The following is a 13,940-nucleotide window of genomic DNA, read 5'->3' on the forward strand; positions in this document are numbered from 1 at the left end:
AGTCTTTCTACCACTGTTTCTCAGAAACTGTTGTTTTGGCCTACATTAGAGTATCGACATGGTAATGCACTATAAAATACAGGTATAATTAATAAATATTGGCTATTCCTAACTGGCGCTATAACCAGCCCTAACTGGGGCACTATGGCACTAGGTGACCCTGCTCTGGCAGGGGGGTTGGACTAGATGATCTCCAGAGGTCCCTTCCAACCCCTATCATTCTGTGATTCTGTGAATGGTGACCCACAGGGAGATTTGAAGGAGCAGATATTAACGACTCCTTACACACCTTGCCTGAAGTAAAGCTCAAAACCGTGATAATACATCAAGTTGCTGAACCTAGGCCCAGCAATAGGTCTAAATTCTGGTCAGGACAATGCCACGCACTGTAGCACTTGCTGACCTGATCTAATTAAAGCTTGCAACTTCCTCTAAGCCTTAATTCAATCAGTTACTACCTGCCAAAGTTCAATTGCCACAATTAGGGTTTCAGAAAGTCTCAGATTAAGTCACCAATTGGACCTAAAACCTACTGAAGAAGCTCACTGACTAGTGCCTCAGGACAGAATCTAAAAAAATTTTAAGAATTGGAGAAATGAGAATTGTCAGGCTTAACAACTTTATTAATAAAGTGGAATATGTCCTGCATACTCTAGGCTTCTCCAAATCCTTTGCCTTGTTAGCCATTTACTTCCCCTGAAACAATTATTTGCCTTGTTATTTTCAAATGATTATGTTCTTCTTAAATAGGAGGGCACTAGCATTTTCTTTGGAAAGTCTCAGCTGTCCTTGCACTTCACCTCCTGTTTCACTCGTTGGGAAAGAGGGGGGAAGACATCGAAAGAGGTACTGTTAGCCATACTTGGAATGATGTTAAAACCATGCAGATTATTCTTGGTTTTATGGGAAATCTTTTAATTGTCTTGAAATATGAAATTTTCTTGCACAACTGAGATAATCAGAAAATTTAAATATGTATCTGGTATTATTATTATTTCTGAACTGGTGTTACAAAAAGGGTTTACATTAACAGAAAAATGGTAGCATGAATGAAAATAAATGTACTAAAAAAAAAAAAAAAAAGAAAAAAAGAGCCAAAAATCACATGAAGCATAGATGCATTTTGGATCTTCTAGCTTCAACATCAGTAAAGGGATAGTCCACTTGCTTGCTTGTGTGCCTAGCCTTGCAGTTTATGTAATTCGCTGCTTTTAATTTAAAATAAGAAGAAAAAATACCAGTGAAATAGTAGCCGTTTTTAACAAAGGCCTGATGTTTGAGTAGTCTAAATGAGTACTTGTCTAGATTGTTAAACTACTGTACAACAGAAGTCCCCTTCCAACTAATGCATTGTAATTACAGTGCCAGTAATAAAATATGTGAGCTTTTTTTTTTTTCTTGTAGTGGGCAGTCACTTAAAATGACTCATTGATGAAAGATCCTGTCTGAAAAGCTACACTTCGTACAAAATACTGTATATAAACAGATCACTATATTTGAAAAACATTTTTAAAACTGCAGCACTATAAACCTGTTTTAAGAATGGATAAATTAGTTTTGTCCATCATATTTTAGCTTTAATTCATTTAGTCCAAAAAAATCCTTCTTCACTTGGCAGACACTCATACTTCATCTTAATTTGACTATTTTATAAAGCTTGTGTTGATTTCACTTGTAATATTTTGCTGCCTTTTAATGGAGATAAATTGTATTTCATACTTACTTCACTCTGTTATGCAGGCCTTAAAGTGGCACTGTAATAAGAAGCACTTGTATTGTACTTGACCACATACCATAAAATGTGTATGATAAATACATATGGAACAATATTCATTATTCAGTAAAGTATCAGACCATATTTTTCTAGATGGATAAAAGCTTTACATTGTTTAAAACCTGTTCTAACTGTATTAGCACTGTCTGACTGAGATTTTAATCCTGGCTTAGGCCTACTATTAATGTAAAACTGAGAAAACAGAAATACAGCACATGGGATGTGAAATTGTAATTTTATTTTGTAATAATGCAAAAAGCAGAGGTTACAGAACCTCCATATTTGGAGATATGCAAAAATTAGACAGGACACTGAGCCTGAGCCTTCAATCCGACTTTGAAGTTGGATCCATTTTATGACTGAGTGGACCATTGGAGCAGATGACCACCAGAGAACCCTTCTCACCTCAGTTATTCTGTGCTTATATGATTCTGCATTAACATGTTTGAAGTATCCATCAGAACAGACCAAATTGCAGAAGCAATATGATATAAGGCAAGCAATGATGCAAGTTTTGTACTGGTGACAAGTATGTCATACTATCAGTTCACTAAATCACATCTTCTCCTGATGTAGGTTAAGATTATACATACTGTTAAGAAGGTACACGGACTGCATTAAAGGAAAAGTAAGGTTAACTACATGTTGAAGTGATGGCATGGATCGGGTTAAAATTATAAATTCCTTAGAATCATTATTTGTAATTTTGATTTGGTATCTAAAGAACTACAACATATTAAGCAAACTTAACAGTTGAACGTACATATTACATGCTCCTCCTGTAAATCATTACAATCCACTAGCAGTGTCTGAGTAATGATTTTCTTACAAATATATGGAGACTGAAAATCCCAAAACACTTCAGTTCAAGTGAGAAATAAACATTACGCGATGAATTCATAAACAAGGAAGTACTCATAAAAATATAATCAGTTAGAAATGGAAAAAATTCACAAAGGATCAGATCCAAAGTATAACAGATGTGGATTTTAGGAGCCTAACCACAACACTGCACTTCAAAACTGCTGATTCTGTGACTGCCTAGCCCTGGTGGTGCTTATTTGTGATAAGAAAATCAGAATCTTAATTCAGACACCCCACTTTCCGCCTAATGAGTAGACACAATCCAGAGGAAAATGTCATGGAAAGAGAATCTGTCCTCTACTTCACTTACTGATTTTTTTCCAAAAAGAAAGTAGGTGACAGAAGGAGACAATCTCTGCAGCTTACAGAGCATCCGCTTGGAATGGAGGCATCCTGAATTGTGAACCCTGCTCCTACTGCTGCTGTTAATGCACCATACCCTAGAAAATCACGAACAACAAAGAAGAAATACTCTGCCACCAAACTGCCTGTTTTGATTGCACAAGAGATTAATTTAAAGGGTACAGGACAACTGAGGAAGCTGTTGTAACTAAAAGCATGAAGCAGGAGAGCAGAGTACATGCTAGGGTTGAAATACCTCTATTCTTAACACAGAGCTGGCCCAAGCTCAAGTAAAATGTGACACAGAAAGCAGAAGAAATCAACAGACTGCATGAACAAAAGAGAAGTTTGCATTTTTAGTACAACATAAGAACGAAATTAATTAAATGTCTGCACTGGCCAAAGCAGATTTGGATAAGCAGAAAAATAAATTACTCCTTCAGACAGCGATAAAAGGAAAGGATTGGCTGAAGCCAAATCAGTTGGACTGTGCTTCTAGGATGACTTAACCTTAGGTACTGAAGACATGGCTGAAAATAATGACAGTAAATTTGAAGAAAAAAAAAAAAGTGGTGTTAACAACCTCCTTAAATATTTATTTGATTTTTTTTATTTTAAGAACTTCTATCTCATGAAAAAAGATGGATGCTTAAGTACAACCTTTTTTGAAGGGACTGTGTATCGTCAGTGAAGATGAGACTAATATGTAAGTAGGTCAATAGATAATAAGCAATAGACATACTTTCATTAAATACAGTAATTTTTTGTGTAGAGTTTAATAGCTGATACTGCTTTTGTCTGGTCCAAGATGACAGTGGTGGGACAAAAGTGCAAACAGGCATGTGAGCTACTAAGGAGGACAGCGCACAACCTCTTTCACAAGTCTCACATTTCCATTGCATAGTGCTGCTGTCATTTTTTCCTTTTGCCTTATGTGCTCTCCCTTGCTAGTGCATTGTAGCCATTCACCCCTTGTTATGTACCACCGGTAGCAGCCAGCAGTCAGAGACTCACAGTGGTAAACCGGTAAACAATTCCTTAAATTCTTCCTGACAGCCATGCCTCTTTCTTTTGCCATGCCATAGCTCAACATGCAACAGCTACAAAGGCACCTGTCTATTATTATCTGTACTAGTTGTGTAGATCATTGCTGTAGAGCCCTTCCAATTCATACTTCAACAACCAATGTATACACTTGTCATTATACTTGCTGACCTGTCTGGGAATCTTGATGCAGTCTCTGCAGCAGTAGGATGCGCCCTCTCTACCATGCACGTCCATACAACCTAATGGCATCCATACATTGGCTGTTAGTCATGCTGTTCCATAGGTCTTTAACAAAAGATGCCCACGATCTGTGATCCTGCCAAAGACCACGCAGGCTTCCAGATGCAGGAACTCATCATATCAGTACAGGCATGGTCAATCAGGACGTTTCTGAAATGGGTGAATTTACAAACAATAGACAGCTCATCTCCAATTGAGATTATGGCAAGAACTAGCACAGGTTTTTTCCAGGAGCTGAACAGCTAATTGACACATGCTTTTCATTTCGCGGAATCATGGAATCACAGAATTTTTCAGAGTTGGAAGGGACCTCTAGAGATCATCTAGTCCAACTCCCCTGCTAGAGCAGGATTGCCTAAAGCACATCCCTCAGGGCTGCATCCAGGCGGGTCTTGAAAGTCTCCAGAGAAGGGGACTCCACAACCTCCCTGGGCAGCCTGTTCCAATGCTGCCTTGTTTCCTTCTTGTTTACAGCTTATTCAAATTAAGCTGCAGAAATATCAAGAAGTTCACCTGTAGCTGGAAGTCTTCCTCAGGATTTGTCACCAATGCAGATTATTGGGACAAAAAAATCACAGATGTTTGTTTGGCAACAGATCTGAGTCTAGAAAGCTTGAGCAGTTTCCTAGCAGCCAGGAAAGATTCCAAAACTCACTTGGAGCTGTGGTTACACTGCCCTGTCCAATACATTTGAGTAGAACAACCTGAATAGGATTAGTTCAGAAACACTTCCCAGCTTCTTTCTATTTATGGCAAGAATGTTTGGCTAGGGCTCAGTCGATCCTGACTCTGCAGTGTGAGTGACTAAGCACCATTAAGAAGTTCTCAGGAAAGCTCAGCATCTTAGTTAGTCTTCAAAGCCTGGATTGACTGACTGTCAAAAGCTTTAGTGCAGATGGAGGCCAAGCAGAGATCTTGAGGTCACTTCTGATGGCCCTTTTCTTGTCTATGCTGAGTAGTGCAATAATTATTGTGGTGTGCAAATCACCTGGACTACAGTGCCTTCTCTGGATACAAGCGGTGACACTTTTGGGGCTTACACACAAACTAACAATAAACACCAGAGTGGACCTGTTACTTCACTACCTACCCACTGCTCTGGGGTTACTCCACCAAATCTTAGCATATACCTTGTAACTGGGTGGGCTTTTACTCATTCTGGCTTGTGCGGGACTACCATTTCTCTTTCTTTTTCATGCTAACACTGATGGTATACTACCGCACAAAAAAAAGAAGAAAAAAAGAGACCATAAGCACAGTGATGTCTGCATTCTGCAGTTATCCATGAAGTTATTATGATTATCTTGAGAGAAAAGACCCAACAAGTCTGACCTGCACCAACTGTGCAGGTTGTCTGCGAGATTGTCTGTAGACCAATTGCCTCATTGCCTCAAATGCCTATTAGAAATAAGTTGCTTATGTGGTATCTGTAGAATACTAATCAAAAAAAGCATCTCTCTCCTTTTCCAGGTGCAGTAAATAGCAGGATCAGTAAGAAAAGGCGGGAAAAGAAGACCAAAGTGGATTAATTTGGTGGCAGGGATTTGTGTGGCCAATGAAGATTCACTGCTGAGGGCGAAGTGACTCATGAACACTTTAACAGTGGCTCTGTCACAGCTGGACTCTGTCACAGTAGAGTACAAATATGTTGCGAACTAGTTGGGTCTCATTGCTTCTTCTCGAGCCGTGCAAGACACTTGGTCTTTGGCCTGGAGTATAAAACACTGGCAAGAGATTTCAGACATCAGAGGCCGGAAGGTCTGAGTGGGCAACATGAAGCAAGGAGATTAAGCAGAATTGGTCTTGGTTGTAAACAGGATGTGGTTATTGGGTAAGAGCTGGAGGCCCCAAAGGGGCTCTGAAATACAGCAGCTAAATCCTGGGAGACAATGGGGATGTTCACTGAACTATAAAATTAAAAGGCGTACTACTGTTCCAACTGATGTCCCAGTGAGAGGAAAGTTGCCACTAATTTTTTACAGGAAGAGCTGAAGTCCCAGAAAGCATTGGCTTGTTGAATGGCATCAACTACAGAGTGTGAGGGAAGAGAACTGCTGTGGTGTCAACCTTCTGTGTCCTGTATCAATTGCTTAAACATTCTGCAAGTATTGGTACAATGTTGCAGTAATGAATGAGGTTCTCCTTGTGTTAGGTGCTAATGTAAACAGAAAACGAACTCCAATCTCTCCTCTAAAAATGTATCGTCCAATTAAAGAATGGATTCAATAGCCAAGTGCATAGAAGAAAATGAAGAAGAAAATGGAAGTGACTGCAGTTTGCAAAAAGAGTGCTTTTTAAGTAAGTCCTTTAATTCTTCATCCAGCTTTGATGGGGGGCGGGTTGCTCTGATTAATATTACTATAAATAACGAGGCTACTTGTGCTATGCAACTTATAACTAGAAGTGTTTGCAAGGCCTGGCCTAACGTATACTGACAATAGAACTCAAATAGACTATAACGTAAATTCTTAAAGTTCTATCTGTACACATCTTTGCCTGTAACAGTCTGTGTTTGCCATTTAGTCAAACACAGACAAGTTCTAGAAGTTTTCTTCCCTGTTTTTAGTGTGTTAGAATAAGCGTGTGTGAATAGATGGAAAAATTAGACATTATTTCTGTAACTTATAAACTGCTAGCTAAAATACGTAATGGGTATATAAAGACATACTGAAAATGCACAGATTTCTCTCTTAAAAATAAGTTTTAATATCAGATACTTACAGATCCTTATTTGAGTCTGCTTCTTGTATTTCTAGGACTCTTGCCATCTCTGGAAGCATTCTTTCACATTTTACCAAGATGATTTGAGTAAGTGTCCAAGTGTCTTGGTAACGCAGGGAAACAGCTCTATAAATTCATGACTCAGTCACTTTCTAAGAACATGTAAACTGTCTTGGTTTCTATCAAATGCTTATACATCATATACCTGCTGTCAATATAGCTGTAAATTGACATGTGGTTACAGATCTGAGAAGAGTTTGTGGAATTTTTACTTCCGAGGTCATGATGATGGCTGCATCGTAACTGTTTTGCTGCATTCTGATTACGCTTATCCCTCTGTGCACTACTACATTTACTGTGCTAATAAGGCATGCCTGGCTATCAGGCTGAAAACACCGCTTTAAAGGACCATTTCACTGTGTGCAGAGCCTTTTACTGCTAAGGCACTCACGCCGTAGCTAGGAGACGTGAGCCAATGTCTTGAATCACATCTCTACAAGTCTTCCCTCCAAAAGTGATGACTGATCTTCCAGTTCACTTCAGTTGAAAAGAAAGTTCAGGAAACGGCCAGAAATAATAATTACCTTCAGCAATGTAACAACGACCGGAACATGAGTAATGTCTATTACCTGACCATGGACTAGAAAATCCAAAAATGCAACCTAGTAATAAAAGAAAAATAAAAGCAGAATACAGAATGCTATACGACAGGGGAAAAAACCGTTTTACTCTGTGCCACCTGCTTAAATTAGTTTGGTTGCCGTAAGAACGGATGGAAGCACCTTCGCCACCCCGGCGGCTCGCCCCGCCACGCGAGGGCTGGCGGCGACTTCCTCGGACGGCGGTGGCCAGCTCCGCGGTAGCCCTCGGTCCGGTCGCTTTGGGCTACGAACAGCAAACGCTCCCAGGCCGGGGCCGCGCCGCCCTCAGCAAGGCGGCGGTTAGGGCAAGGCGTACGGGTGGATCAGCTCCTCCGTTAACCATTCCTGCCGTTGGAAACGTTGCTCTTGCCTCGTCCCCCGCTGCCCCGGCCCCAGGGGGTGCCGCCAGCCCCGCCGCCGCCCTGTCACAGGGAAACCGCCGGCGCTGCCCCGGCCCTGGCTGACACCCGCCGCCACGGCCGGGCCGCCGTCGCCGCCACGGGATGAGGCTCAGCCGCAGGGGGATCTTGCGCCTGTAGCCACGCGCGAAGCGCGGCTCTCGACACGGCAGCCCGGCTCCCCGGGAGCCGCCGTACACTTCCACTGCAGTGCCAGCAGCGGGGACGGGACGGCGCTGGCGCCGCCGCCACCTGTTACCTGCTCCCGCCTGCCCAGAAGCCACCACCCAGCTCTCGCCGCCGCGCCCCACCCGCACGCCCGCAGCCCTCACGCCGCCCCGGCCCACGCGCGGCGCGGCACAGCGCGGCGGGGGGGAGCGATGGAGCACCGCCACATCCGGGTGCCGGCGCTCTTAGAGCGCATGCGCGGCCGTCCCGCCGCTGCCAGGCAGGGTGTCACGGTAGCCGCCGCTACCGCCGCTCCTCCCTGGGGCGCTGCGCTTCCGCGTTGTCAGGCAAGGGGGAGCGACCGTGAGGCGGGGAAGGCGCCCTCCGTGGCGGCAGGAGGAGGAGGAGGATGGTTGTGGGGGCGGGCGGCGGCAGCAGCCGCTGGCAGCAGCCGGGAGAAGCCCCGCCGGTGACTGGCTGGCGGCACACGCAGCTCTGAGGAGGCGGAGGGTGCCTGAGCCGAGCCGCGGGGCGGGCGCCTGCGAAGGGGGGAGAGACTGCGGCGGCGGGAGGGGACCGGCACACGCACGCACACGGAGAGACACGCACACACTCAGGCACGCACGCAGGGACGGATGACAGCAGCAGCCGCCACGATGTGAGGCGGGCTGCGCGGGGGGACGCGGAGGCGCCGCGGAGAGGAGAAGCGAAGCGAGGCGAGGCAGTCCGCGCACCCCCGGCGGCGGGAGGGGCGGCCGGGGCGGGGCCGGCCGGGCCCGGGGCGAACCGTGTGCCCCGGCGGGCAGGGCGCGGAGCGGCCGCGGGCGGCGAGTCTGGGACCGCTGGTGGCGGCGCTGGTGGGCTGACCGGCTCCTGTTTGCTTGGCTCCAGTCTCCCTCTCTCAGCCCGCGGGCCCCGATGAGGAGCGCCCCTGCGCTGCCGGACTGACGCCTCGCTGCCCTCCCCTCCGCTGCCTCCGCCGCCGACGAGGAGGAGCGTTGCCCCGCGGCGGAGAGTGCGGCGCCCCGGATCGCCGGCCGCCCCTTGCACCGCCCTCCCCGGCGGGGGCTCGTCTGCCGCCTGCGGGGCGGGCGGCCGCGGCACGGCGGTGACAGCGCGGCGGCGGCGAGGCCGGGGGAGCGGGGAGCGCCGCCGCCGAAGACCATGAGGAAATTTAACATCAGGAAGGTGCTGGACGGCCTGACGGCGGTCTCCTCAGCCGCCTCGGCGTCGTCCGCCGCCCAGCAGCAGCAGGCGGGGAACCGGGAGACCGAAATCCAGGAGACGCTTCAGTCCGAGCACTTCCAGCTCTGCAAGGTGAACGAATGCTGCAGCCCCGAGCCGGCTGGCGGCCGGGGAAGGGGGCGCAGCGCCGCGATGGGCTCTGCGGGCTTTGCTCCTCGGTACCGACCTCACCGAGCCTGCCCGCCGCTCCTGTTTACTTGTTTGGATTTATTATTTGGGGGGGAGGGGGAAGGGAAGGGGGGGGAGAAGGGAAGGAAGCGGTGGGTGTAGCTGTACAGGTCTCGTTGGATTTCCGTAGTCGGCTTTCTTGGAGAGTTTCAGGGTTTGTCGTCTTCTAGGCTCTTTCATGCGTTTAATATTGACCGTGTTCGTGAAGGCTTCGTAGAAAGAGTGGGATGGATGGGGGAAGGAGTGATACCTAGCTGTAGTGCAGATCTGATTATCGCGGCATTTGAGTAGAAGCCTCTGCTAATGGGCCCGAAGGACAGGGGATCTGTCGCTCTGCATTATTTGGAAATGCATTTATCCTGTTCCTTTGCGCCTGAAAAAGGCTGTAGACGTTTGTGGTGGTTTCGCTGCAGTGTGTTGCCAAGTTGCCGATGCTGCTATTGCAAATGTTCTCTAGAGACAGAGGAAAAGTTCCTGGTTTTTTATTTGCTTGTGCATGATACAATAACTGCAGTTTGTGTCTGCACACTTCAGAAAATGATGCAGCGAATTAATCCACCAGCTGTACCAAGAGGAATAAAAACTGATTTGAATATCAATACCCGGTTTTATCTTTACAGTGTACCCATGGCCTAGCTTGATATGGATGAGCTTGTTTGTGGATTCTCCTCCTTGTTTTATCTAGTATTGCAGGCATTTCTGCCACTTTTGCAAGTTGTTCACGAAGGATATGGAAAAGACCAGAGCAGTTGCCAGTTAGATTTTATTCACTGTGAAATATTGAGAGTTGCAGGGTATGCCTTCAACTTAAGTGAAGTAAAAGGAGTATATCAGAAGTTTGTTATGCATCTATGAGGTCCTAAAATAACTCTGCTTTAAACTAAAGGTTTTGAAATGGAAAAGCTAGGATTTGTGTGGCCTATGTTGTGTATGTTTATAACAGAAACTAGGTGATGCTTCTATTATGCTCTCAATTCTGATTAGTTGCAGCTTGAGAAGTGTAATGGAGTTATTGCTTGGTCAATTACCAAATTAGTCTTGGGTAACCAAAAAGCTAAATGTGCCAATAGCTTCATATTAAGAAAGAATCCCATGGTTGAGGGGTTTTTTTGCTCTGTTGTCAGGGGGGTGGTGGTGCATTTTTTTGGGGGGAGCTGTTTTTTTTTTTTTTCTTCTGGGGAAGCAGAGGGCAAGAGACTAGTTCTGTGGAGCTTGGGTTGCTTTTTTTCTTAATGTGCTGAAGGAGGAGGTTGCACTGTCATGTGGGGCCTGTTGGATTGAAATTGAAGTGAGTCTCAGAAAAGCAGGTCTAGTAATTTGTAATAGTTCTAATGACAAGTCTGGCTTTGTTGTCAAACTTCCTAGGAACAGCTCAGACTTTAATAGTTTAGTGTCTTTGTTAGAGCTGAAAATAAGATTACTTGGAGAATGAGGTAGATGAAAAAATAAAATGCTGAGTCTTTGTACAGAAGAAATATAAGATTCAAATTAAGTTTCAGTAAGTATGACTGTCACTTGCTGATCAAGGATGAATGAGTAATTATGCCTAAAAAAAATTTTATAATTGGTTCATGTAAGACAGCTGATTTTCTCAGTCTGTTATTAAAGTGCTCTGTAGTTCCTTTCTTAATTGTGATTAATGCTGAATCCTGTTCCCTAACATATGATATTGATTCTGTTTATTTTTGGTCTACTGCTTGATCCATCATTACTGCGATGTTCTGGCTTGTTAGACTGTACGCCATGGTTTCCCCTATCAACCTTCAGCCTTGGCATTTGATCCTGTTCAGAAAATACTGGCCATCGGGACTCAGACTGGAGCACTAAGGCTGTATCCTTTTTTATATTCTGAAGCGGATTTAGTGCACCTCACGCAAGTGGCGTTTTGATTCAGCTGCTGGAACCATTCAGAAGTCTGGTGGGAACCAGGTATGCAGGATGGGAGAAAAAAAGCTCTGGTTTCTGTTGGTGCGTGGCCTGGCTGTTCTGGTTGTTCTTTGTGTCAGTTCAAGTTGTGTTAATGATGGGAGGTATGGCTGCTCAGTCCCTGTTATCTCAAATAAATATATACATTTTGTAGAGGGTTACTAGTGTGCTGATAGTTTACAGCAAGTGGCTGCAGATCGAAGGAGAGACCTGGGGTGAGCTCTGTTTCGTTGTTCTGCTGTATCCTCTGGGATTGAAAAATTCTGTGCTGCTTGGTGGGTTGTTCTGGGGTGGTGGGGTTTTTTAGTCGTTGTCTTGAAATGAGCTTTGTAATACTGTACTTAACTGCTACTGTGTTGCTGAAAGATGATTTCACGTGGGAATGCTAAAGGATACAGGAATTGTATCTCACCAATAGTTTTCAAGTGACTGAGATAAGCAGAATGAATTTGTGGAATAAAGCACCAGTAACCCTGCTTCTTTTTGTTCACTAAAAAGTGAACTACCCATATGTTCGTAGACATATGGTACCATAGCCATATGGTACTATCCAAGCCATGTAACAACATATGTGTTTAAACTTTTATTTTTAAAAGAAGATGCCCTGTAGATTCTTTAATCCACGCTGCTATTGCCCAGACGTTACTTTTCAGCAGAAGAGAATGAATTGAATTCCCTGTTGTCCTGAAATTGGCTGAACTCTGACCTTTTTGGGGAAGGCTTAGGCCATTTTCCTATAAAAATTGACGTAATCTTTAAACTGTAGGTAAATCTCATCTTTTCATTTGCTGCTTATATTAGTCTGCAAGTAGACCATTTTTGTTTCCCTCTGTAATATCACTATTCTGTCTATAAGGTTAATTGCCGTAGAGGGTTGTCTTCTAAAAGTTGAAAAATTAGAACTTCAGTATCAGATCTGGAGCTTTAAGAAGGAGGCTGGAGTGAAGTAGCTTGTATGGTATCTATAATGATATCTATTATGAACTCCCAAGGTCTTTTAATTCAAAGTATGAGTAACAGTAATGATCGTGCAGTGCTTTTAATGCCATATTTGAAACTACTCAACTCCATAAATTTTGTTTTTAAAAAGGTGATAAAATTGATTTAAATGAAGAATGAATTGTGGGTGGTGCTGTTAATTATGCTCATATTGTTAGAATAGATGAGAAAAGAACGTGACCTAAAAATAAGGATTTGTGTTGGAGGAAAAGGAGAGATCAAAATGTACCTGTTTAGAGCTTGCTTACCTGTAATTTTGGGCAACATGATGTTGCAGTTTGGGTGATTATGACTTGATAAAACTGGTTTACTGGCACTCATCCATGACTACACCTGTGAATTCTTGGAGTGTGAATGCTTTCTAAATACCTGAGAGAAGTATTGTGAGGGAAGAAACAGTTACTGTGAGAGGAAGCAGTAATGTTGACAGAAAATGTATTTCCTAAGGGAATAAGTTTCATGCAGAGGCTGAAGTGTTGATGCACCCCTAACTTGATGAAGATGCTTCTCAGTACTTTGATACAGATGTTGATTCTTGGAAGAACTGGTTAAAAGCCCTCAACATTAGCTTATAGGTTAGCCCTGTAACCCAACAACACTGCAGAATTTGTGTCTCCTGTGATTACTTGCTCTTTGGGGTGGAGGAGCGCAGACAGAAGGGATAGATTCACGCACATTCCCAATGTAAAACCAGCCTCTTACTTTCTGCCTAGTGAAACTGGTTTGAAAAGTACTCTTTGAGAAGGAGTGAAACTTGCGAGAAGAACTTATTTCATTCTGTTGTGCAAAGATGACTTATAAGATGCTTTATCTGCTAAGGTTTTTACTAACTATAAACTATGGGCAAGGATTCATTAAAGTGGGAGCCACTTACTCTAGAGCTGCAAAAGCATTTTTAGTTGAAACAAGGTGTGGACTAGAAAGACTAAGAGTCAATAAAGAAATCATTGACAAGTAAATACTAAAAGTAGTAGAAAAGTCCTCATTTTCTTCTGCATTCATGTTGTGAGATTATAGAAGTAAAGGAATAATAATGCTTCTTTCATTGTGTACCGTGAGATGGGAACTGGGTATTAGTGTTTTCCTTGCATCTTCAAGTATAAGTGCATCTTTGTAAAGCTTTCACATCCTGTATTTGACCAGTCTGCAGTTCAGGTATTTTAATTTCAAAATCAGTATTGATTAGAACAGATTAATGTGAGCGGGAATTTTCTTAACCACACTTCCATCTGATTCTTCTTTATGAGGAGACTAACCGCTAGTGGAGGAACAGAGAATTCTAATACACAAATACAAAATGTTGTCTCTAGTATTGATACAGCGACATGTGAAAACAGAACTAAAGTTTTTTCTGAAGAACCAAAAAGTCTGTGGATACAAATATACTGGAAGTTCACTAAGTATATT

At 43.9% G+C, this 13,940-nt stretch overlaps 1 protein-coding gene across 11 annotated transcripts in view; it reads left to right on the forward strand.

Moving 5' to 3' along the window:
* Positions 1-8,453: 8,453 nt before the first annotated feature.
* The window catches only part of STXBP5 (syntaxin binding protein 5), a 111,505-nt gene continuing 106,018 nt past the window's right edge, over positions 8,454-13,940 (forward strand). For 8 of the 11 annotated variants that reach the window (XM_054193744.1, XM_054193743.1, XM_054193745.1 and 5 more), the window contains exons 1-2: positions 8,455-9,512; positions 11,342-11,439. In XM_054193744.1, coding sequence (XP_054049719.1) covers positions 9,360-9,512; positions 11,342-11,439 — 251 coding nt within the window. In that variant the 5' untranslated portion in view covers positions 8,455-9,359. Of the gene's footprint in view, positions 9,513-11,341; positions 11,440-13,940 lie in introns of all 11 variants that reach the window. The other 3 variants (XM_054193749.1, XM_054193752.1, XM_054193754.1) reach the window with 2 other exon arrangements.

This window comes from Rissa tridactyla, chromosome 3 (genome assembly GCF_028500815.1).
Source record: "Rissa tridactyla isolate bRisTri1 chromosome 3, bRisTri1.patW.cur.20221130, whole genome shotgun sequence".
In the NCBI taxonomy this organism is placed as follows: Eukaryota; Metazoa; Chordata; class Aves; order Charadriiformes; family Laridae; genus Rissa; species Rissa tridactyla.